Source organism: Alosa pseudoharengus, unplaced genomic scaffold (genome assembly GCF_046254945.1).
Source record: "Alosa pseudoharengus isolate Yale_2024_CS ecotype anadromous, Long Island Sound unplaced genomic scaffold, YU_APseudo_1.1 YU_APseudo_1.1_scf_11, whole genome shotgun sequence".
Lineage (NCBI taxonomy): Eukaryota > Metazoa > Chordata > Actinopteri > Clupeiformes > Clupeidae > Alosa > Alosa pseudoharengus.
In genome coordinates this window covers 21745134-21769494 of record NW_027468576.1, presented here as the reverse complement: position 1 = coordinate 21769494, position 24361 = coordinate 21745134, and the positions used below count along the sequence as shown (strand labels likewise).

Below are 24361 nucleotides of genomic sequence, written 5' to 3'. Positions count from 1 at the left end.
AGAAACATGGTGTTAAAGAGCATCTATAGGATAACCAAGAAACCAAGATTTCCTCGTAAGAGCCCATACATACAACCAGACACACACACACACACACATAGACTCTTCCTCTTTTTCACACACACACACAGACAGAATACAAAGAATACAAACAGATGAGGTAATCCGCTTTTTCTGGGATCTGTCTGGTGACAGGAGTGAAGATCTGTAAGGGCCCGTGGACAGGTGAATGAGCTGAGAGACACTTTACAACAGAGTTACTGGCAATGAAGCCCTGCAGGCCTGGCACCAGCAGCTGTCAATCACTCTGTGAGACACATCTCTCACACACCTCAGGCAAAAGAGCCTTGTCTAGAGCACACACACCCTTGGGGCTAAAGCCTAGAATTTCACTCATGAATAGGTTGGATATTCCACTGATAACATCACATGCCCAGATGATCTTGTCATCGCCATTTAAACAGGATAAGGATTATTGTTTATAAATCATTTAGTTCTCTGTTTTGTAGGCTGGCCTGTTCATGTTTTGTAATGTCTGCATGACATTTTACTTTTATATTAACTACTAAGCAACACAATGACCATTTTTTTCTGGGTTTGTCAGTCAGTCATGACATAGCATTAACCGTCGGTGAACAGTGGAAATAAGACATTCCAGTAATGTAACATTGCATGTAAGGTTAATGTTTACGTCGGTCATACAGCTGCTTAATACTGCCCCCTATAGGCTCCTGAGTAAGATTTGGAGGAAACTTATTTTTGAAAGGTTCAAAGTTTATTGTCATGGGAAAAAGGTAGAGTACCAATTACAATAAAACATCTTGAATGCTTCTTCATTTACTTGACGGTTAACCTTAATTAAAATAATGAGAAAAATAATAATATTTTTTATACAAATAACAAAATAGAGAGAGATGGCAGAGAGAGGTGCATGACAGTGATTGTGTTGAGTGTTAAACCGCCTCTTATGTGTCAATGGTCACATTGACCCACTCAAAAAAAGGTGTGTGTGTGTGGGATGATATCTAACAATGATAAATGACACCTCACAGCATCACTTCCTGCCACTGACTCAGTGAGCTCAGACCTCAGTGAGAACTCTTTTTGAAAGCACAGTATACATTTTGTATCTTTTTCTTACAAATTGTCTTTAGAATTTAGTTATTATTTGATATTGACTTAATTATAAGTTATTATATTGTAATATCATTGGTCTGACAACATCTAAACAATCACAAGAACATGATCATGCCAAACATTCAAAAGGAAAAACAGCAGTACTCAGTGCTTATCTGGCAAGCACTGAATTGGCCACATTTTTATTTTTTAATTGCTGATCTAAACACTATAGTTAAAGTCCATAAAAATCCAGTTAGTGGAAATATGTTAAAATTAGGGTTTTTTAAGCATACACAAGCATATGGACAAGCACATTCAGGACTCAGGGTCAATGAACACTGGTAGCTTGCTGGCACTGGGTTTTAATCTTATATAGCCAACAATGTTGCGCAGGCTATGCATAGTAACAGGGGGAATTATCACATGCGCAAAGCTGAAAGCACAGAGCAGGCTATGGATCAACTGGTGACATCCAGACTATAGGTCTGTCCATGTTGGCAAGGTCACATTTGCAAGAGACAGCCTTCGTCAAGAGCAAAATTTATTCACCCCTCATATCTGAAAGGGGCCCCTTCAGTCAAATAGCACAGGTTTTCGCTATGTGTGATATGTAGAGCCCTATTTAGCTCAACCTGTGTACCGCTTTTTCACGTCTCTGCCCAGGGGCTCAGTGACTCATAATCTGTCCATGGATGTGGGCCAATACAATACAAACACAGGAGTAGACATCACCTTTTCAGTGTTTTTATGTTTGGTTCAAGAGATGTAATGTAAAAAGCATAGGCTAATTCGGTTATGGTGGGAAAGGTTGCCATAGTGATTCTTGAGGTGTTTATGATGTTGTGTATGTGGTGTCATTGAAATCCTTAAAACATAGAGTAACATTAGACAGGGATGGGCAAAAATACATTAAAATGTATTTTCAAATAAAATACTGTATACTGTAATTTTGTATTTTGAAAATACTGAAAAATAGGCTACTCTTTAAAGGGAGCATGAAATCACTTTGTAAACCTTCCACATCTGTCTATTCCTTCATCACTGCACTGACTCTGTTGATAAAGTGGGCAGTGTTTGAGGGCAACAGCTTTTCTCCTACGAGAAATGCCCAAAATCTGCCGCAGTCAACAGATCATCTATGGTGCCCTCCCTGTAACATCTCATAGCCTATCTACTGTATCAGAGATGTACTCAAGAAGTCATAACTGAACTTGTGAAGTAGTACAAACTAACCACCGAATCTACTGAGGATCACAGAATGTGGGCTTAAAGCAACCAAATGCAGTTCTATTGCCTTAAAATAACGGCTTCTATAACTCACGGTACACTGACAGAGAATGAACTCTCTGACATCAATGAAGTCTGTCAGAGCATGCCCAAAATGATATTGCTGTGTAAAGTTGTAGATCAGATAGGCTCATGAACCTTTTGGTTGGTTTCTAACTAACTTGGTACTGTGTAAGCACTAAATGGGTTACCGGTATATTGACACCAATGGATGATACATAAGGCAACTTCTTGAGCAATGTTGCATTGCATGAGGAAACACGTTGAGCAATGTTGCACATAATGGTTTCCATGTGTTCTGCTTATTCAAGGAACTGATGGTTAAAGGCCTCAAGAAACTGATGGATTTTCTGCTGGCTTGCATACATTTGCAAGAAGCTGTTTCAAATTATGGACTGGATTCATTCTGAGTCTATGGAAGCTGGGTCTTATGGCTCTTACTTGGAAAGGGTACATTTGTGAGATTCAGTGCAGTGCAATCACCTAGGGGACTACAAGAAGTTCATTTAGATCTCAAGAATATGGAGATCTATAGTAGGCAGTCTGGCCTGAGACCATTTCCTCTCCTCAGTCGACAGGATGTCACAGGCCCCGACCAGGCACATTTAATCATGTTGACATGCCCAAATTAATTTGCTCTAAGTTAATCCTTTATTAGCAGAAGGCATATGCCATACAAAGAGAGTTCATTCTTCTTAATGTGCATGGAGGACATGAAACACTGAGGATGTGCAGAATCACTGCATATTCTCCACCTACAAGATTTAATTAGAAATATCTATATCAAATCAAACATCAGGGATCACGATTATCTTAATACCTATTAGTGTTGATGTAAAGACTAGACAATATACTGTATACAAATTGGCAGTCATAAAATTAAACATTAAACCAACAGCTGAGCAAATCAATTCGCCCAAGGGAACAGAATGGGTAAAACTAAATAAATATTTATTTACTTGTGGATTTCATACAGTACAGCATGATCAAATACGTAGTAGAAAAAGTGTCATGTTGACAAGGCATTACATTTAGAGGCAGCAATGGTGAAATATTTTTTATTTTTTGTTCATGAAAATAATCCAACTACCGTATTTCCACCAGAACCTAACTAATGGAGAGCTAATAGGATCAAGTCCAGTGTGTCTGAACAGACTGCTGTAGATAGTGTTTGTTAAATGCAAATGCAATAGTTAGAATTAACTCAAATCATGTCCACATTGCAACCAACTGTTGACACATGAAGCATCACCTGACCCGTAGAGCACCACAGAAACCAAACCCCTGAAGATTACAGTAATCCCGCACACAGGACGTTGATGTTCTGATTCCCGGGGTCCTGTGGGTGGCACCACTCAATCTCGTCTCCATCTCCACGAGCATGACACAAGCTCTAGCTTGTCTCTCTGACCTCCTCTGGCGCGGTTACAACCTCACATCCTACACCACCCTCTGCTGCTGGTGTCGTGCCAAGCAGCGACTGCACTGCGCCCTAGCTGAGGGCGTAAGCACTCACAGTCACAGTATTGCTGTGTCATGGGTTGGACTAATGTAATCTGCCTGACCAGAGAGTGTCTCCGCATGCATAATGCTAGTGGTGGGATGGATGCAGCGAGCATTTTTGTTTTGCTTAGTACTCAAAGTACATATTGTATAAATCTCACATGATCAAATTTCCAATATCCTGAGAAGCAGCCGCTCACTGCCCTGGACAAGCATATCGACATCTGTGATCATGTTTCACAATGGAAAGTAATGATGTCAGGAAACTGTGCAATGGCACGTTGGAACTGTGCAATGGCATCATAGGAAGCTTGCATACCGTACATAAGAAGCACACAATTGTAGCCATCTGAAGTTTGGTCAATTGTGGTAGCAGCTAAAGAATTTGGCATTAAAACAGTCTGTTCAACTTATCTTGTGCCTACTGTATTTGTGTACCTGAATATAGCCACTAGTCAGTTGCAAATGCTTACATTTTACTTCAGCTGACCAGCTATATAATTGATACAATGCAATATAATAGAGAAGAATGGAATGTCACTTTTTCCAGGGCAAATAAGGTGATGCATGTCAGAGGTGATGCAAGGCTTCAAAATGTTTACAGATAATACTGCATTACTACCCAACTATGTCACTGAGGACATGGACATGAAATAGAAATATGACATAAACAATTTCTCACTGCAATGTTGTGAGCAATTTGATTTGACATCAACAAATGCATCCTAGCAAGGGCTATCATTAATTGTGATTCCAGGGGTGAATGTTGTAGCCAAAAAAAGCACTACAATCTTTCAAAAGAAGGCTACAAATGTATGGGGTATACACTCTATCCAGTGTAACAAGTTTCTCAGTGCCATGAGCAAATGGCAGACCTGCATAGACACTCAATAAGGCATTATCTTATTCTGTGATGCATCAATAGTAATACAGTACGTTCTAATAATAAGAACACATGTGTGTATAATTATTAAGTCTTTTTTCCAAATAGTTTGCTTTACAAAGATAATCTTAAGGTTTTCCCTTCTATTCCAAGCGTAGGAGTATAAAATGATGTACTCACCCATTAGTATTGCAATATCCATCATAACATATGAAATCTAATACACACAGGCTGGATAACAAATGGACGGAAATACCACGCCTGGAAAGGACAGAGACCATATTATGCACTTTAAGATTTTTTTGGTATAATATGAAGAGTCAAGTTAATTTCAAAGCCATTTACTCGGCTTTCATTTGTTCCCTGACATCAGAGGGCAATGTCTCGAAAAGAGCATCCTCCACCACAAGGCCACTGCGCTTTAAAGACCGACAGACACCTAGCTCAGGGGGCAAAGCCTCGAAATGATTCCCCTTTAGCTCCAGGTGAGTCAACAGCACCAGGTAGGAAATCTTTGGCGAGAGCAGGGACAGGGTGTTTTTGCCCAGCTTGAGCGTCTTCAGCTTCTTGCAGAAGAAGAGCTCATCTGGAAGGTTCTCGATCTTGTTGCATGTGACCGAGAAGTACTGGAGGCTCTGCAGAACACCGACCTCGGGTGGAATGAAGCGAATGTCATTATTGGAGAGATCCAGGTAGCGCAGCTTGTTGCAGAGGAACAGGTGCGAGGGCAGGATCTCGATCTTGTTGTAGCAGAAGTACAGCCTCTCCAAGCTGCCCAGTTTCTTGATGTGCTCAGGGATTTGAGAGATGCTGTTGTGCCACAGCTTGAGGCTGGTGAGCTTGCGCAGATGCTGGAAGCTGATGATTTCCTCAATGGAGCGCAGGTTGTTTTCCTTCAGGTCCAATTCCTGCAGGTTGACCAGACTAAAGATGGCGTGTGGGATACGCTCTAGGTCACAGTGCAACAGCTCCAGTTCTGTGAGATTCACCATCTTCTTCAAGTTGTTAAGCATCACCAGCTTGGTGCCGTCGTTGTAGATATACAGCCGCTGGAGGTGGCTGGAGACATCCACGATGGCCTGTGGGATCTTGGTGAAGTTGCTCTTCAGAGAGAGCGTCTTCAGACACTTCAGCTCCCGTAGGGATTCTAGGGTGATGTTCTTGGAGACGTCCGGACTCAGGGAACCGGTGAGATGGAGCTCCTCCAGGTTCCTCAGCACATACAGCCAATGGGGCAACTCACGGGCGTCATCGAACTTCACCCGCAGAACCTTCAGGTTCTCCTTCAGGTAGGATACGGCTGCCGTGTGGATCTTCATCGAACACTGGGAGAGGGACAACTCCTGGAGATCCTCGAGCTGCGCAATGGCAGCTGGGATGGTAACGTTGTTGATGATCTCCAGCTTTAGGGACTGCAGCTCAGACAGCTCAAAGATGGTGTCCGGTAGGCCCGAGAGCATGAAGAGCTGCAGTTCGAGACGGTTGCTACTGTTGGTCTGCAGACGCTGGCGGAGCTTTTCCGCCGTCCAGGCGTGATTCAGGTTGAGCTGCTTCAGCTTGTTCTCGCTGACCTCGGAGAGGAAGACAGCAAAGCGCTTGGAGTAGAGTGGGTCGTACTGGTCGATCATATGCAGCATGAAAGCAAAATCGTTCTTCACGTCTGGAATGTCACTGATTCCTGTCTCTTGTCGCACATACTCGAAGGAGTATTCTTTGAGAGAGCGGTAGAAGAGCCAGTAGGAGGTATACAAGCACGTGAGTCCGTACACGACCACAAAGCACAGGTAGCAGTAGGAGAGCTTAGAGAACAGATGCGCCATGGTATGGTTGCAGGAAAAGTGTTTGTAACCAGTCATGTTCTGAATGTCCACATTGCATGTGACAGTAATCTGGACCTTGGAGACCAAAACGCTGTTATAAGCAATGATGAGGACAAACTTGAGCACTTTGAGGATAGTCTGGCGAACGTACATCACATAGAGAATGTCTCCTTCTTCCACGTGTATTCGGAACTTTTTGACTTTCTCGAAGAGTGCCTTCGCCTGCTCCCCCTCCTTTTTGTCCAGCACACTTGCTGCTGCTGGTTTGTCCACCACAATCTTTTCTGGGATGGACCGAAGAGACTGAGTCTTAACCAGGTTGCCCTCTCCTGGGCAGGCGCTACTGGGAACCGGCCGGCTGGAGAAGTGCTTCTTGGTCTCCCGGTCCTCAGGGTTCTCCCCCGACACCTCAGACAGGGCTCGGGTAGTCCATGGCGAGTCAAAGCACTTTCCCAAAATGGAGATGAAGAGCTCAATTTTGGAGCTGGAGCCAGGGAACTTGAACCAGAAGTTGCTGCACACCATGAAGATGAGCGTGTGTATCAGCACCAGGTATGGGAAGTACTTGGCGTACCAGTGAAGGGCCTTCTCGTAGCACATTTGGTTGATGAAGCTGTACTGCTGCCAGTCCAGATTAGTCTTCAGGCCCCTCATCTCCTGCACTGGAGGCACAGGTGAGACTGAGGTGGGAGAGGGGAGTGCAGGCTCATTTGTTGGTTCTGTTTGATTTGGCAAAATCCCTGTCTGATTTGTCGGAGGAAGTGGAGGAACTGGAGAACTCCTCTGAGGAAGGCAGATGATTTTGTCTTGCATTACCTGCAGAAGAAAAGACACAGACAGTTTAGAAATTGTACATCTAAAAGTATACCTCTTAAAGTTTGCCCCATTTATAAAATGTACAAAGTAAAATAAGGAAAGCTATTGATGCACTTTGGAAATATGCATGATGCCAACATGATTCAAAGTATACACTGTGAAAAATACGTGGAAGAAAGATGATTTTCAGTCATTTCAGTCAGTCTTTCAGTCAACACTTTCTGAGATGGACAGTGCAAAACACATTTGAATAGACATTTATACTATTTTGCCTGAGGCACGTGTTGTTGTATTGCATACTACAGATCTACTGTAATATGCCTACCAGAGGTATGACTCAGACAGGAAGTGTCCACTTGCTGCATTCACCCCAGTGTACTCCAGAGGGAGACATACTCACTGAAATGTTTCAAAATAAATAAATAAAAGAGCCTAGAGCCTGCCCTGTGTTGTTTCACGCAACCTTTCCCAAATCCTCCTCCACAGCTGACAGATGATAGATCACTTTATTGGATGTTCCTGGATGTAGCTGCCTGAGCGAATGTATTATCACAGACAAATGAGTTTGGAAAGTCAGGGTCTGAGTCATAATTCTTAATGCTGTGCTTCTCCGCCTCCCTTCTTGTGGGATGGCACGGTAACATCCAGTGACATAATTACATCCTAGCTTCTGGGCCGGATGTGGCCTGTCTGGGTACAGTCTCAGTGGGAAAATCTGAAAACCTACTGCTGCATCAGCTGAGGGGGGAAAAGGAGGAAGACACATCACAAGGCTGACGGTGAGAACCAGAGGCTAATTTTGCTGAGTCGGGCCCCCTGAGGAAAGAGGGATCAGCCCAACTGTGCACACACTACCACTTATTCTGTCACACTGTCTCTGTCTCTCCCTCTCTCTCTTACACAATCACACACACACGCACACACACACACACACACACACACACACACACACACACACGCACACACACGCGCACGCACACACACACTGCACTCCCAGGGGCGGACTGGCAATCTGGACATTCTGGAAAAGTTCTACACCTAATGTGTGTGCGAGTGCGAATGGTAGTGGACCTTTTTGTATGAAAGTCCAGGGCCTTTTTTTAGTCCCAGTCCGTCCCTGTGCACTCCCTCTGTCTATTTCACCCGCCCTTTTCTAATTTTGTCCACTGCACTGCTCTAAAGATCCTTTCACCCGGCATTATGTGCTCCCAGCCGGCTCACACTCCCCCTCGATTCAGATGGGGCCCTTTTGGCACGGAGTGTGAATACCTCTCCCATTCTACAGCACGAGGCACCTACGTAATGGCAGGAAGCGTGTCAATTAGGCACCATAATGGCTGCCATGGACGAGGCTGACGTTACGAGTGTAAACTTTGGGAGTCATCAGATGGCTAACATTTACCATACCCACACAGTTTTCCATACGGTAACCAAGCAAAGTTTTTTTTTTTTTTTTTTTTTTAAAAGGTTCTGCCTTTGAACTTGTTCCTCTGGGGAGGTGAGGGGGGATGTTCCCACCCACTCATGGAGTTCCTGTCAGGGGTGTTTGTCCTATCTAAAAATAATTGGGAATTATCGACAGGAATTTACACACAGAGGACAAACTGGGCGGTGTTGGCTGTAAATACCAGTCTTCAGCTGGTCTGCCAGAACTGAGGTCATAATAGTGAAGACTCTTTCCTCTGAGTTTATGGGGAATGGAGAAAGACAAAGGAATGGGGGTCTATATATTTCACACAGAGGTGCTGGAATTTTGCCTTATTTGTCCTGTGAACACCCACCACAGCCTGTGTGGACTACACACAACCCAACACAGAGCTTTATGCCACTTTGACACATAGGAGGTTTGTAGCCCTCCAGTTTTCATATCCTGGAAAGCTGTCCAGCAGGTGAGCTTTAAAACAGCCAGGGCTTGTGATAATGACTATGAGACGAAAGAATGACTCATGGGACAATTGCATGGACAGGTTCTTGCATCTAATAAAAAATGTAAATGTACTTGAAACTTTTCTGTGGGAAAATACTCTAGATCCTTCAAAAATGTCCAGAAAACACTCCATTCCATTTGTATTAACTACAACCCCAAAACAGAAAAAGTTGGGACGTTTAGTAAAATGCAAATAAAACTGAATGTACAAGTCTCGTAAACCCATATTTAGCAGCAAAAAGGACATAGACACAGACAACATATCAAATGCCAACATTTTGACTATTTAATGGAAAATATCTGTTAATTTTGAATTTGATGCCAGCAACATGTTTTAAAAAAAGTTGGGATAGGAGCATGTTTACCACTATGCTGTTTCTCCTCTTCATTTAACAAAATTCTGTAAATGTTTAGGAACTGAGGAGACCATTTGCTAGAGTGTTGAAAATGAAATGCTGTCCCATTACTCCCCGATACAGGATTTCAGTTGCTCAACAGTATGTGGTATTCTTAGTCATGTTTTTCATTCCATTATGCACCTCATTTGAGAAAATCTGGACTGCAGACAGGCCATTTTAGCACCTGGACTCTTCCTCTAAGGAGAAATACTTTAAATATGTGCAGAATCTATTTCGCCATTTTTTTCCTGAAATATTTAAGGTCTTCCCTGGAATAGACATTGCCTGGATGGCAGTATATGTTGCTCAAAACCTGTATACATCATTCAGAATTGATTGTGCTTTGCCAAATGTACAAGATGTCCATGCTGTAGGCACAATGCTCCTCCACAATGTCATAGATGTTGGGTTTGGAACTGAGCACTGAAACGTTGGATAGGTTGGATACTTGGATAGGTCCTCTCCTCTTTAGCCCAGAAGAGTCCATGATTTCCAAAACGAATGGCACATTTTGATTGGTCTAACCACAGGACCTTTTTACATGTTACCTCAGTCTATTTTAAACAAGCTCAGGCCCAGATAAGACAGTGGTATTTTCTGTATCATGTCTCAATACAATTTTGGCTGTTACAATTTTGGCTGCAGTTTTTGAATTGAGTATATAACTGAGCACATAGAGGAACATAGATAATGGTTACCAGAGGTTTTCCTGAGCCCATACAATGACAGGTCTGAGGTCCAAAAGACCATGGCTATCCAAGTCCATAGGTGTCCCTGTGCACAAACCTTCAGTTGAACAGGTGCAGGTGAGGCAGGTAAGTATAATCCAAGAGTGAAAGATCAAAAATCACCGCACACTGATCACTGTTAACTTAATATTTATTTTAGAACGAACAACGTGTTTCGCCTAGCGCTTCATCAGGTTCGCTCTGTACCATCCCCCCTTCCTTTCCACAGGTGAATAAATCAGGTGGCTGATCAACCATGAAATCAACCATGGCTATCCAATTTGTTTTCTCTGGATTCTCTGAATACCCCTACATCTTTACTTCTAAGAGACCCTGCCTCACTGGGATGCTCTTTTTCATACCCAATTGTGTTACCAGTTACCCTAATTAGTTGTCAAACATTCCTCCTTTTGTTTTCTTTATCATTACACAACTTTCCCAGCATTTCGTTACCCCCGTACCGTCAAATTTGTCATTTTGAACATTTGATATGTTGTCTGTGTCATTTTTGCAACTAAATATGAGTTTAAGAGATTTGCAGATTATTACATTCTGTTTTTATTCACATTTTACACAACGTCCCAACTTTTTCTGTTTTGGGGTTGTATGCATTGCACTAAAACAGATATATTGTGCATGGATATTATGACCTTGTGTATGTTGTATGAGGGCATAGTCATAGATGTAACAATAAAGACCACTCTGGAAGGTTACGAACGTGCTTAAAGGCACTGCTTCTGTTGTTGCTATGACACCAACCTGAAGGGTGCATCCAAACACCCCAATCATGAGCATGATCACGGAGAGGTATTCTGTAAACACGTCCCACCATGGCTTCAGCACACGGAAAGCTGGCTGCTGCTCTGAGAACTGCCGAAACTCCGTCACAGGAATCATAATTCCTATCAGGACAAAAGACACACAAGTGTGGAAAATAAGTCTCCAGAACAACAGCTGCTGATAAGAAAACTACATTACAATTCCTGTACAATGAACTCTGGAACAAGCATTTGCTATCTGATACTGTGCTCCATTTATATTAGATTATGCATTCTGATAAGGAAAAGGGTAGAGAATGGTCATGTGGAGCGAACTTACATTAACCTCTTGTTTTTGCCAATATGTCATTTTATGCAGGCCAAAAAGTCATACATGTCTAAAATCAACATCATTGAGCCCCTCAGAGAACCACAACCCTCATCCCAGCACCCCCACCATGCTATTTGTATAGCCCTCAGCTGAGGGCCTTAGTTTGGTCTGTGGTTGCTGACCGGAGAGCACTGTTAGGATTAGACATGCCTCTGGAGAACTTCCCACCATCCCTGTAGTGATGTCTCCATCTTTTGTTAACAGCAATCCATTTTTCTGTGTCTCTTCTTGTCAAACAAACCTCTGGAGCTAAGCCACCAGCTATCTAGGAATGGCAGTATTTATGCTCCGCAGGGATCATCAAGGGTACTGACTTTTTAATCACAAATAAGTTTCTGTCTAATTCATTCAGATATTAATCAAGTGCCGTGAAAACTACTTTCAAGTTAGTCTCAATTAACCCTGTCTGTTCAAACATGTGATTATTTCTTCCATTCTTGACAGACATATTCATAATAAGCCTGAATGCATCCTTAAACATACAGTCCACATAATACAATATCATAGCCTCCCACATCACAGTTCCTACAAGATGAGATTCTAAGCTGTGGAACTTCTGAAGAGTTCATGTTAATTTTGTAAAGGTGCACACATCTCATCTGCACTGATGCACATCCCTGAGACATATGCACGGAGGGCAATTGCAACTTGTGGGTACATTATTGAGTCCTGATTACAACATTACGCAGTACATGCAGTAAGATAGTCATCCGTCAAGTCCTTTATGTTTAAAAACATCAACATTAGTCATCTCTGCTGAGGCGTTTCACAAGCACCTGCAGGCTGCTGCACTAATGCAGCTTAAGAACAAGCAAATCTGAACCAAAGCCACACAGGAAATGAAAGGTCTCCCACAATACCCATCATTGGCCCACATTAATGATGCATTCCTTCCTGTGGTTGCCTAATGCTGCTTATGCGTTGCAGTGGTAATGCAGAGGAGGCGACAAAGGAAGTCAATCAATGAACTAATAAATATAATTAGGCACACAGTGTTTGTCCAGCTGAGGCACTTGATCTAATTTGCTTGTTAATATCAGTACTCTCTGTGTCATTATGGACATTACTGGAATGCATATTTACAAAAATACTTATTAGTTAGTTAGTAGTATTAAGGGATGAGAGTATTATTTTTAACACACACAGCCATTACTTGAATACTCTGTTGCAGAAATTGTGCACCTGTGACTGACGAAGTCTGTCAATACTTGAACATAGGAATATATGTTAAAACTTCCCGTTTGACATAACTACCAACTGAAAAGGTATCAACACTCAAAGTCAGTTAATTCAAATGCACTGAAGAGGATATGGAATATTTGCATCATGGTTGTACGAATGAAAAGGCGTTAATACAGTAAGTCCATGAGAAAGCAGGTTTTAATGACAGTGGTTGCGGCATGCAAGTGCACTTCCCTCATCATATCAGGGTATGCACATCTGTGGTGGAGAATCGTATTATTGAGATTTCCCTGGTCTGTTTTGTCTGACCTTTAACTTTGTCCTTACTAAAGTGGTTTATATCTCCCTCTCATCCATTATGCGACATCTTTCAAATGATCAAGTCAAGTCAAGTCGGCTTTATTGTCAATTTCTTTACATGCACTGGTCATACAAAGAATTGAAATTTCGTTTCTTACTTTCCCATGCAGACATAGACATACTTTAAATACAGACATAGACATACTTTAGACATAGCCATAGACAATAAAAAATAAAAATATACAGACATACCACATACAGACATTAAAGTGCGAGACTGAAATATAGAACATATATCAAAATATAGAAATATAGAACGTATATCAAAAACATAGTTGTGTTGTATATTTACATAGTCCTAGCGTAACCTTCTGACAGAGTAGTAGTAGCAGTAGCATTGTGGCAGAGTGATAAATAACATTGATAACATTTACATGAAGTTTAAACTTGTGCTTGTGTGTACTGTATATTTACATTGATATGCAGTCATTTCAAGTATATCAGGCTTGATATGAAGCAGCAACACGTTAGGCTGCGCAGTCACAGTGCAGTTCCACAGGGCGGTCCTTGGGGGGGGGGGGGGTTGGGGTAGACAGGATCCTAGGGTCCTGGCTGGCTGGTGGGTGGGGGGGGCTGTCAGTGATGGGAGAGTGGGTAGAGTGTTCAGCATCCTGATTGCTTGGTGGATGAAGCTACTTGCAAGTCTGGTGGTGTGGGAGGGGAGGCTCCTGCACCTCTTTCCAGAGGGCAGGAGGCTTAACAGTTCGTGTGCAGGGTGGGTTGTGTCCTTGACAATCATTAGTGCTTTGCGTGTGAGGTGGGTGGTGTAAATGTCCTGCAGGGAGGGGAGTGGTGCTCCAATGATCCTCTTAGCTGTGTTAACAATGCGCTGGAGGGTCTTCCTGTTCTGATCTGTGCAGCTTCCGCCCCACACTGTGATGCAGCTGGACACGATGCTCTCGATGGTCCCTCTGTAGAATGTGGTCATGACGGGAGGCGTGGCACTTGCCTTCTTCAATTTGCGCAAGAAGTAGAGGCGCTGCTGGGTTTTCTTCGCCAGTGATTCTGTGTTGGTAGTCCAGGAGAGGTCGTCGCTGATGTGCACCCCCAGGAATTTTGTGCTGCTCACTCTCTCCACAGCATCTCCGTCGATGGACAGTGGTGGCAGTTGTTTGTGGCCTCCTTCTTGGTCTTGCTGACATTCAGCAGGAGGTTGTTGTCTTTGCACCATTTAGCCAGCAGGTCTACTTCTTCTCTGTAGTGAGCCTCATCGCCCTTAGTGATGAGGCCCACCAGTGTTGTGTCGTCCGCAAACTTCACCAGATGGTTGGAGCTGTGAGTGGTTGTACAGTCATGTGTTAACAGTGTGAAGAGCAGGGGGCTGAGCACACACCCTTGCGGGGCCCCCGTGCTCAGGGTCAGAGTGCTTGAGGTGTTGTTCCCGACACATACTGCTTGTGGTCTCTGCAACAGGAAGTCCAGCAGCCAGTTGCAGAGGGAGGTGCTGAATCCTAGCCTGTCCAGTTTGCTGATGAGTTGTTGTGGTATTATGGTATTGAATGCTGAACTGAAGTCTATGAACAGCATTCTCACATATGAGTCTTTATTGTCCAAGTGGGTGAGGGCTGGATGGAGGGCAGAGCAGATTGCATCCTCCGTGGATCGTTTGGCTCGGTATGCAAACTGGATGTGGTCCAGGGTGGGGGGTAGGGTGGCTTTGATGTGTGACATGACTAGCCGTTCGAAGCACTTCATGATTATGGGCGTGAGTGCTACAGGACGGTAGTCATTGAAGCATGATGGTGATGATTTCTTTGGCACGGGTATGATGGTGGCAGCTTTGAAAAGTGATGGGATGACTGCTTGCTCCAGAGAGGTGTTGAAAATGTCTGTAAAAACATCCTTCAGCTCTTCTGCACAGTCCTTCAACACTCGGCCTGGTATGTTGTCTGGGCCTGCTGCTTTGCGTGGGTTAATGGTGGCTAGTGTCCTCTTCACGCTGGCAGAGGACAGGTACAGGGGTTGGTCGTGGGGGGGAGGTGGGGTTTTCTGTGGGTGAGTGTCATTTTGTGCTTCAAAACGAGCGAAAAAACTGTTCAGGTCATTTAGCAGAGAGGTGTTGTTCTCACAGCTTCATGGCGCAGGCTTGTAGTCAGTGATGGCCTGTATGCCCTGCCAAGGGCTCTGTGCGTCTCTGCTGTCTTTGAAGTGTGTTGTTATTTTGTCTGTGTAATCCTTTTTTGCCTTCCTGATGCCCTGGGACAGGTTAGCCCTCGCTGTTCTTAGGCCAGCTACATCTCCAGCTCTGAAGGCTTTGTCTCTGGCCCTCAGCAGTCTGTGGACGTCTCCTGTCAGCCATGGCTTCTGGTTGGCTTGAGTGGTGATGTGTTTTATTTCTGTAACATCATCGATGCATTTGGTGATGTAGGAGGTCACAGTGTCTGTGTATTCCTCAATGTCAATGTGGTTGTTGTGGGTGGCAGTCCTGAAGTTGTGAGACGGCCCCCTGCGGCCCCTCCGGCCACACTCTCACCTCCTTCAGAACTGGTTTGGTGACTTTTGCTCTTTGTCTGTATCGGGGCAGCAGCAGGATGCTAATGGTCTGACTGTCCGATGTTGGGGAGGGGTTTGGCTTTGTAGGCTTCTTTCTGTGGGGTGTAAACAAGGTCCAGGGTATTTTGTCCTCTTGTTGGGAAGTTTACATGTTGGTGAAATTTTGGTAGTACAGTTTTGAGATTGGCGTGATTGAAATCTCCAGCGATGATTGTGAAGGCATCCGGGTGTTCACTTTGTTGTTCACTGACGGCCCGATACAGCTCATTCAGTGCCATGCTCTGATGATAACTCAATTGAAGTTTAAAGACAGGCCTATGTTAATGAATAAATCAAGGCCTATGTTAGTGAATAAATCAAGACTGACAAACTAGTCAAGTTAGTTAAATTCAATTTACAATTAATTCATATTTTTATAATGTTAATGGTTATTGTGGAAGAATCTCAGTAATGCTTGCGGTGTGTCCTGAAGTCTACGGTATGGTTGTTTCTGGTATCATGCATCTTAAGCGTGATGGAAGGGGTAGGTTTGGGATGCCAAACACCACCGCTGAACTGGATTTCTTGTGGGCCTAAATTTACAGCACACAAATGAACTAAGGTTGACAACCCCCGGCAAATGCTGCCGGTTAGAATTTGCATGTATTCATATGGTAGCTGCAGTGCACCCTGATGTGCTAGTTTAGGTTGTTTCAGTATGATTACTTGCATGTGGTGTTGACAGGTCTGGCTGCGGTGGAAAGTCCCCAACCAATAACACAAGGAATTTCACATGTTGTTACGGGTTCTGAAATATTTGTTATGTTTCATTTCCTCTTTACAGTACATGTATTGGGCCTGCAGTAACTGCTTCAATTCAATCAATTTGCTTAAACCTAGGTTGTCCTTTCACTCTGACAAGGTGATATTTTTTCCAAACACATAAACTGAATCAGCATCTTTCCCAATTATCAACACAATGGCTTTATTTGATATGCCTCTCATCCTGATATCAGCCATGTCTGTGGGGTCAGGGCAGGCTAGCAGAGGTAACAGTGTGGTGGGAGGTCGCCCTCTGTCTGCAAAAGAAGGCATGCCAGCAGACTCCCACTCCCTGCTGGGATGTTCTGGGCAATTACTCACAAGCACACAACTCACAACACTAGCCTGAATTCCACTGTATTCTAACTGAAAAATCTGTTCAGCTCTAATTGGGGTTTCATGCTTGAAATGCTGTGGAGTACAAAAACATGGGCCATGCTATACTCAGAGGAGATCCTGGTGTTGAGTAAACTTGAACTCTTCACTAAACATGGAAGTAAATACTTCAAGTCCACAAAATAAATAATTGATTTTCCAATAACATAATAAACCATAACAGTTTAGATTTCAACATTTGGACCTTTTTTAAGCTTCCATTTACTCACGTGTTGGCTAGAATGAGAGTATGTCCTATCCAAGTTACATATTTCTTGAATGATGCTGAATATTAATTTGACCAAACTCTTACTGGACATGAATTTTTGCCTCAATGTACTAGTGCGGTGGCGACTCTGGAGGCCGTACTGGTCTGACCTCCAATAACTTAATCTCCTCAATGACTCATCCTCCCCGGAGAATCCCCTCGGCATTACACGAGACTCCACTACAGTCTTTGCCGTAATCATTCTGTCATCAACATCTTCGACCTTGCACTCTCACTAAGATGGAAACTGTTTTTTTTATCAGTCTCCAGCATCGTAGCTCTGTCTACCACATGCTCTGAAGTCCTGACTGGTTGATTTGAACGGTGCACTGCATGCTTATGAAAACACTTTTTAAAGTGCTTCTAACAATATTTATACATCTGTTGTAGCCAGCTGCAATGGTTCAAGAGGTCTGGAATATCCTGTGCTGAGTAATGGTCTTAACATGCTGTGTGTCAGCAGGAGAGGCAACATGCCTCTGATTTTTTTTTTGCGCGTCTCTGTTTCCATCCGGGAAACCAAGAGCACAATCAATTCAATGATCAAAAAACCTGCTTCCGTCCTCTTCAATCAAAGTGACATTGGTGATACTATCATGACAGTGACCTTCATTTAGGAACTGCCTTCCTGACTGTTTTTAAAAAATATCTGAACACACCAAACCTGCTGTTTGGCAAGCTTGGTGGAAATAGTATGTACCTTATGAGGAAGGATGCAGGGCACACCAGGATAAAGGGATGTTTATGTGATCCAAATGACTGCAAGAAGTCCATTAGGTCCCCAAGGACTCGTGTCTCGCTGAGATTCTCTGTTGGATCACACTGAAGGGCTGTTGCCGTGACATGCTTTCCCCAGTAATAACACTAAATGGACTGAAATTCACTGAGTGAGGCTTCCTTTGATCGCTTTGAAAGAGATATGCCCTTGTGGCGTTAATTTTTGTTGGGACATTGTTGAGCCAGACCAGCCTTATCCAACTGACAGAGCCTTTCCTGGCAGGAAATGGTCCAGCTCTCTCAGTCACAGCCTGACAGAGACAATGTATGTCTGAGTCACCTCCAGACCCAAGGATACAAAATCCTGTCCTAATAAAGGACCTTCAAGACAATAGGTGTTGTTTTGTGAGATACCAGCCATTTCCCAAAGGTAAAGACAGATGTTCCATTGTAACATACATAGGGCCTATTTAGTGCTTTTAATACTAAATCCTATTCACCCTCACTGATTGTCATGTGATAGCATTATTGCAATATATCTCTTGGAATGAAGGACAAGTCCAGTTTACACTCATGGCAACTCTAGCCTACTCCTTGTCCTAGGGAACTCTTAACATAACTGACCTCACCACACCCTCATACAGAAAACAAGTTGAAGGCAAATCTTGAAGATGGCACTGGACACAAATTCATGATTTTGACAATAAAATGCAAGTAGGCCTACTAAACCACCAAGCCATAAACTTAACCACCATGTGACATTCGTGGGCTGTGTGATGCTAACTCTGTATTTTTGGAATGAAGGGGTAGGCTACTTTCAGTTTAGCACACTGACCTTAGAGTAACGTCGTTTGAAATACAACCCTTAAATCAGAATCTAATGGAAATTGCTTGGCTCTCTCTGCTGTGCTGGGAATAGCCTTCTAACCTAATCGATGTCCCGACAGTCTGTCCAGATAGCCTACTGGCAGTCACTCAAGCGTGTAAATTAACCTGCATCAGCAAAAATATATATTATACCAACACGTGTTATTTCCACATCTGTAACGATTCAGCACTTAACCACACAACCAGGGGCGGAGCCAGACATTTGAAACATTGGGGGCTTAGCCCAGTGTCACACAGGGGGGTCCGGGGGCATGCACCCCCGGCAGAAAATTTTGAAAAATAACCCCTTAAATAATGACTTCTAGTGAATTCTGTGTAAACTAATGGACACATTGAGACATGTTAAGCTACGTTTAATTCAAGGCTTAAAGCTCATTTTTCAAAATGTGGGGAATTCTCTCCTTCAGTGCTTCACATAGGGGACTAATTCAGTTGGGGAGGGGTGGGATAGGCTACATACATTTTACAAACTGAAATCGCATTTTCCTTATAGGCCTTACAGGCGTCAATGAGAGAACACTTACACTTACATGATTTTGGTTTCGATTTTCTAATTGGAGTAAGTTTGTGACAACACGTCATGATACATTTGATAATGTTTGATCGTTGTTTTGGTACTATGAAGCATCTTTGCCCTAAAATGCATGAAACATGCAAATTCAAAATCCCGCCGGTAGCCACGTTACATCTCTTATGGCATAATTGAACGAACTCAACTGACAACAGGTAAATCTAGGCTACTGATTCGGTCATTGAGACTCTATGAATACAGTACAACAAACTTTCTGTCTTTTTGAGGTTTATTTTTGTATTCCGGGGTAGCCTACAGTAGCCTAATTGCCTAATGTCTTGACAATAGTTTTTCTTACCGCTTGCTGTTTAAACTGACTGCGCCGCTCTGAACTTTCCTGCCAGGTTTATGACGTAAACCGCTACATCTCGGCTGTGCCATTGCCTAAACTCATCGTGTGGGAAATCAGATTATCTGTCAATATTGGGCTTTGAAAATAAGGGATAGCCTATTTGCTCAGTAATAGTAGCCTACATTTTGTAACATTTATAGAGAAACCAAGGGAAAGTTAAATTAGAAATTAGAATCGTTGGAAATTGAAAACACATAGGCTACAAAAAAAGATTCGGGGCTTGAGCCCCCGAAGCCACCCCCTCGCTCCACCAATGCACACAACTGCAAAACAGGTTATTCTGATACTTTTGTCTATTTTTTTTGTTTGTTCTCACCTAATGACCATTTAGCCTAATCTGATCAGAACAGAAACAATTTCGCTCTTCTCAACTTCCCCGACAATTACGCAGTCTAAGTTATCTTAAGGGTTTCATAGGATATGCCACGCTGTTACAATATCATCCGAGCGCATGGTTACACAGGATAAAGACTTGATCGAACTGCCCTTTTCTCACTGGGTAAACATACAAATAAAACCTATACATAATAACAATAATTAAACATTGTTCTTACCCAAAATATTTCCCCCGGCAGCTTACTCTCTTATATGATGTTTGGCCGTTGCCAACACAGAGGTGGAGGCATGTCCTTGTAGCTGCTGTGAATATGGTCCGAGTGCTATACCGTTATGTGCCTCTGATTCACAAAGGCTTCACTGACGAACGGCATAAGGGCGGGACCACAAGTTTGGGGTAGCTCAACGAATACATTGTGTAGCAAGTTTTTTTTTTCTCAAGAAGTTGACGCCGTAACTGGACAGTGTACATAATATATTTATTTCTATTTTTGAAATTTTCTGACCTTGAATCTTTCTATTTGTGCTTGAAACATCACCTCTGGCTGGTAGTACACCCTCCTCCTTTCTCTGTGGGACAGCTAAACCCACTTCCTTATGTCTCTACAGCTGGTCAGCATTCTCTCAACCTATTCTTAGGACCACCACATCCTGCTTGTAAAAGGCTGTAAGGAGAGCATATACCCGTTGAACACAATCAACTGAAATATTGGCAAATATGAGCACTAACACAGACACATGTTTAACATATAGCTTAGGTAAATAAATAAAATATCAAGTACATGTAGGGGGAAACTATGGAAGCATATCTGTAGCTTAATTCAAATTAGAATGCAATCTGCAATATGCAATTTAAAAAGACATTACATTATGCAATTGCCAATTCATTATGTAATTTAATATTGCAATTTGCAATAATTTCCAACAAATTGTATTTTAATCTGCAAAGTGACAATGCAATCCTAAAATCTAAAATTTGAATAATTTTGGTTAAAAAATAGAATAAACATGGATTAAATTGCATTCCATTTTGCCATGGTACTTCAGTCTCAAAATTCAAATGGCAATTCATTTTGCATTTCAATTTTCAATATTCAGTTTCATAATTTAGCTGTCAATTCGTTTTGCAATTTAATATTCAAAGTGCAATGTAGGATTGCATTTTGAAAACATATTTGGCAAAACTGACAATGCCAGCCTGAAAACGATTTGGATTATTTTGGGCAAAACGTTTTGCCATCGTTTTGAGGCATTTTATTCAAATGGAAAAGAAATAGCGCCCCCCGTGATTGCATTGCACTTTGCCACGCTCTTTGTGTTGCAAAATTCAAATGGCAATTCGATCTGTAATCTGTCAAGTCACTCGTCAAGGCGGGAACTAGGCTACGTCACTTCCGTGTTTACGTCTTACCCAGTTAGCGTTTATTCTGTAGACAAGCGAGTAACTCCTCGTCAAGGTGAAAAGCAAATCCACAACAGAAGCCATTCTTTCACTTCTAAAATAACATACAATGTTCTGCACGTAGGCATAGCCTACTTTAAAATGCAATTAGGTCGCGAAGACAGTCCGAAACATTGCAGGCTCTGCTTGTATGTAAACCCAGAGTAAACGGAAAACCTGGGATTTCAGTTCCAGAAAGCTCAAAAATGATCAGGCCATGTAAGTAACTATGGTAACATAGGCTCTGAACTTAACCTGGTAGGGGGTAGGTTTTGTTCAGGTTATGTTCAATTATGTTGGGTTATTTCAGTGCATGTTCAACCAGGCCGCTATTTTTACACTTGTCACACAATGGCGTTTCATTTTGACGAAGGTCCGGTTGACAAAGAAGCACAAAATCATGTAATATTCATCCGTGCAATTCACCGTGAGAGGGCAATAAGACCACGACATCACATGATAGCCTATCCATTCTTTTCCAAACGAGTTTTTCAAGAGCGCTCGAGTTTTTCAGCTGAATCCTAAATATACAGTAGGCTACTTGAAAATCATTCTCCATCCCTACATTACGCATGGTGGATTAGAATAGAATAAAATAAATATTTAATGTAGGCCTAGGCTATAGCTAGCCTACGTCTTTGGCTCACCAGACAGATGGACAAACAATATCTCAGACACATTGAAGATATAATTAAAACAAGTACAGTACAAAAAAGGGGAAACATAGCCTATAGAAAATTCATAAATAAGTTTAAATATAGCTGTACAGCTCAGCCGGGTATGCATGTTGTCACTAAGTTTGGTTAAGAATGCTGATGGCATTTGGGATAAAATATTTTTTTAATAGGCTACACACGCTCTCCGACTGGGAGTTTTTGTAGTGTTGGAGACGCAGAGCATATCGGCAAGCTGTCGGTCGGTCCGTAAAGTTTGCCTTGCGCTAAAGCAGTTCCTGCGCAACTTCATTCGTTTTCCTGGACACAAACCCACGAGGATCATTAAAGTTTAGTTTCACCAACTGGCAGGTCACACAATGGCGTTTCATTTTGACGAAGGTCCGGTTGACAAAGAAGCACAAAATCATGTAATATTCATCCGTGCAATTCACCGTGAGAGGGCAATAAGACCACGACATCACATGATAGCCTATCCATTCTTTTCCAAACGAGTTTTTCAAGAGCGCTCGAGTTTTTCAGCTGAATCCTAAATATACAGTAGGCTACTTGAAAATCATTCTCCATCCCTACATTACGCATGGTGGATTAGAATAGAATAAAATAAATATAATGTAGGCCTAGGCTAGCTAGCCTACGTCTTTGGCTCACCAGACAGATGGACAAACAACATCTCAGACACATTGAAGATATAATTAAAACAATTACAGTACAAAAAAGGGCAAACATAGCCTATAGAAAATTCATAAATAAGTTTAAATATAGCTGTACAGCTCAGCCGGGTATGCATGTTCACTAAGTTTGGTTAAGAATGCTGATGGCATTTGGGATAAAATATTTTTTTTAATAGGCTACACATGCTCTCCGACTGGGAGTTTTTGTAGTGTTGGAGACGCAAAGCATATCGGCAAGCTGTCGGTCGGTCCGTAAAGTTTGCCTTGCGCTAAAGCAGTTCCTGCGCAACTTCATTCGTTTTCCTGGACACAAACCCACGAGGATCATTAAAGTTTAGTTTCACCAACTGGCAGGTCAGCATCACTGCAGCGCAAAAGTTTAACTTGGCCCACAGCTGCAGAACCCGCGTTAAAATAGAAAATTAAATTTGGGATTCTCAAAGAATTCTATGGCCCACTCAATCTGTGACAAGATAGGCTAGTTTAAGAAAGCATCATTCAAAGCAGTCAATACAATACGTGATGTCCAGTGAATTATTTAATTGTGCTTTTGACATTAAATACGTACGCATTTACACGGTGAGTTAGGCTATTGTCTGCCAAGCAAGGTCTCTTTTTTATTATTACAGTTCTCTCGACTACTCCGCCTCTGAAAAATACGGTGCTCTTCGTTTCGCCGGTTTCACTCATGGTTTCGACTCTCAATAGATGATGCCTTCGCCGTGAACGCGCACAACTCTAGGTTATCCAGAGACACAGCACTTAAAAAATACTCCATAGAAATGCATGGGGCTATAGTTTGTGACGCCAATATGGCCGTTGTCTACACACACTCTAAAAAATGCTGGGTTATTTTTTCAACCCAAACGCTGGGTTGAGGCTGTTGGGTCGTTTTGTTTGGTTGTTTTTACTCATATTGGGTCATTTCTGTAACCCAGCTTGCTGGGTTGATAGTTTATCACTGCTGGGTTGATAGTTTAGGGCTGTGCTCCCCCCTGTCCCCCACCTGACGTGGAGTACACTACCCAGCACCAGGGTGACTTCAACACAGATGCATAGTTATTTGAAGGTTGAGAGAAAAAAATCGGCAGGCAGGCATATTCTTTCAACCGTCCAGTCCAGCAGCTGTCAACATGCAATGGAAATCAGGTGATTTCGGAAGGTATGTATCTGCTTTTATTTATTTATTTATTTTTATCCAGACGGATTTTAAAAGTCCACCCAGAGACATACCCTTTGTGATATCAAGGAATATTCTGCCTGCCATTTCGTTCAGCTTCAAGCAGGTTAGCAGGTGTCATTCATTCCAGCTAATATTAGCTACTGTTAATGATAAATCTACACAAAGACAGACTCATAAAACATATTTCTGTATTCACTGGGTAGGAACTGCTGAACAGAAACAAAACAAACTTTTACAACGAACTACAATTAGCATACCAGCAGCTGGTAGGTAACGTTAGCAGACTTGGAAACTTTATGCTAATTAAATATGCTTAGTGGCTAACGTTTGTCAACTAGCTAACACCATCGAAGTAGTCTCTTCACAACACACGTAACTTACGATAATAATCATGCCAAACAACATCTTATTAAATT

General features: G+C 42.5%; 1 protein-coding gene across 1 annotated transcript; it reads right to left on the bottom strand.

Annotated features, from left to right (window-relative positions):
- Positions 1-3340: 3340 nt before the first annotated feature.
- On the bottom strand, positions 3341-20341 carry lrrc8c (leucine rich repeat containing 8 VRAC subunit C). The gene is made up of 3 exons (XM_076278420.1): positions 20192-20341; positions 11241-11383; positions 3341-7428 (listed from the first exon to the last, which is right to left on the bottom strand). The coding sequence occupies exons 2-3, from the start codon at positions 11376-11378 to the stop codon at positions 5134-5136; spliced, it is 2433 nt and encodes an 810-aa protein (XP_076134535.1). The 5' UTR covers positions 11379-11383; positions 20192-20341; the 3' UTR covers positions 3341-5133.
- Between the last annotated feature and the right edge of the window lie 4020 nt (positions 20342-24361).

What these genes read in the sequence shown, in the direction of transcription:
- lrrc8c (XM_076278420.1), bottom strand. Translation starts at nt 11,378, where the DNA reads ATGATTCCTGTGACGGAGTTTCGGCAGTTCTCAGAGCAGCAGCCAGCT. An exon ending in TGTTTGGATGCACCCTTCAG is followed by an intron (nt 7,429 to 11,240) that starts GTTGGTGTCATA and finishes TTTCTTCTGCAG; the next exon opens with GTAATGCAAGACAAAATCAT.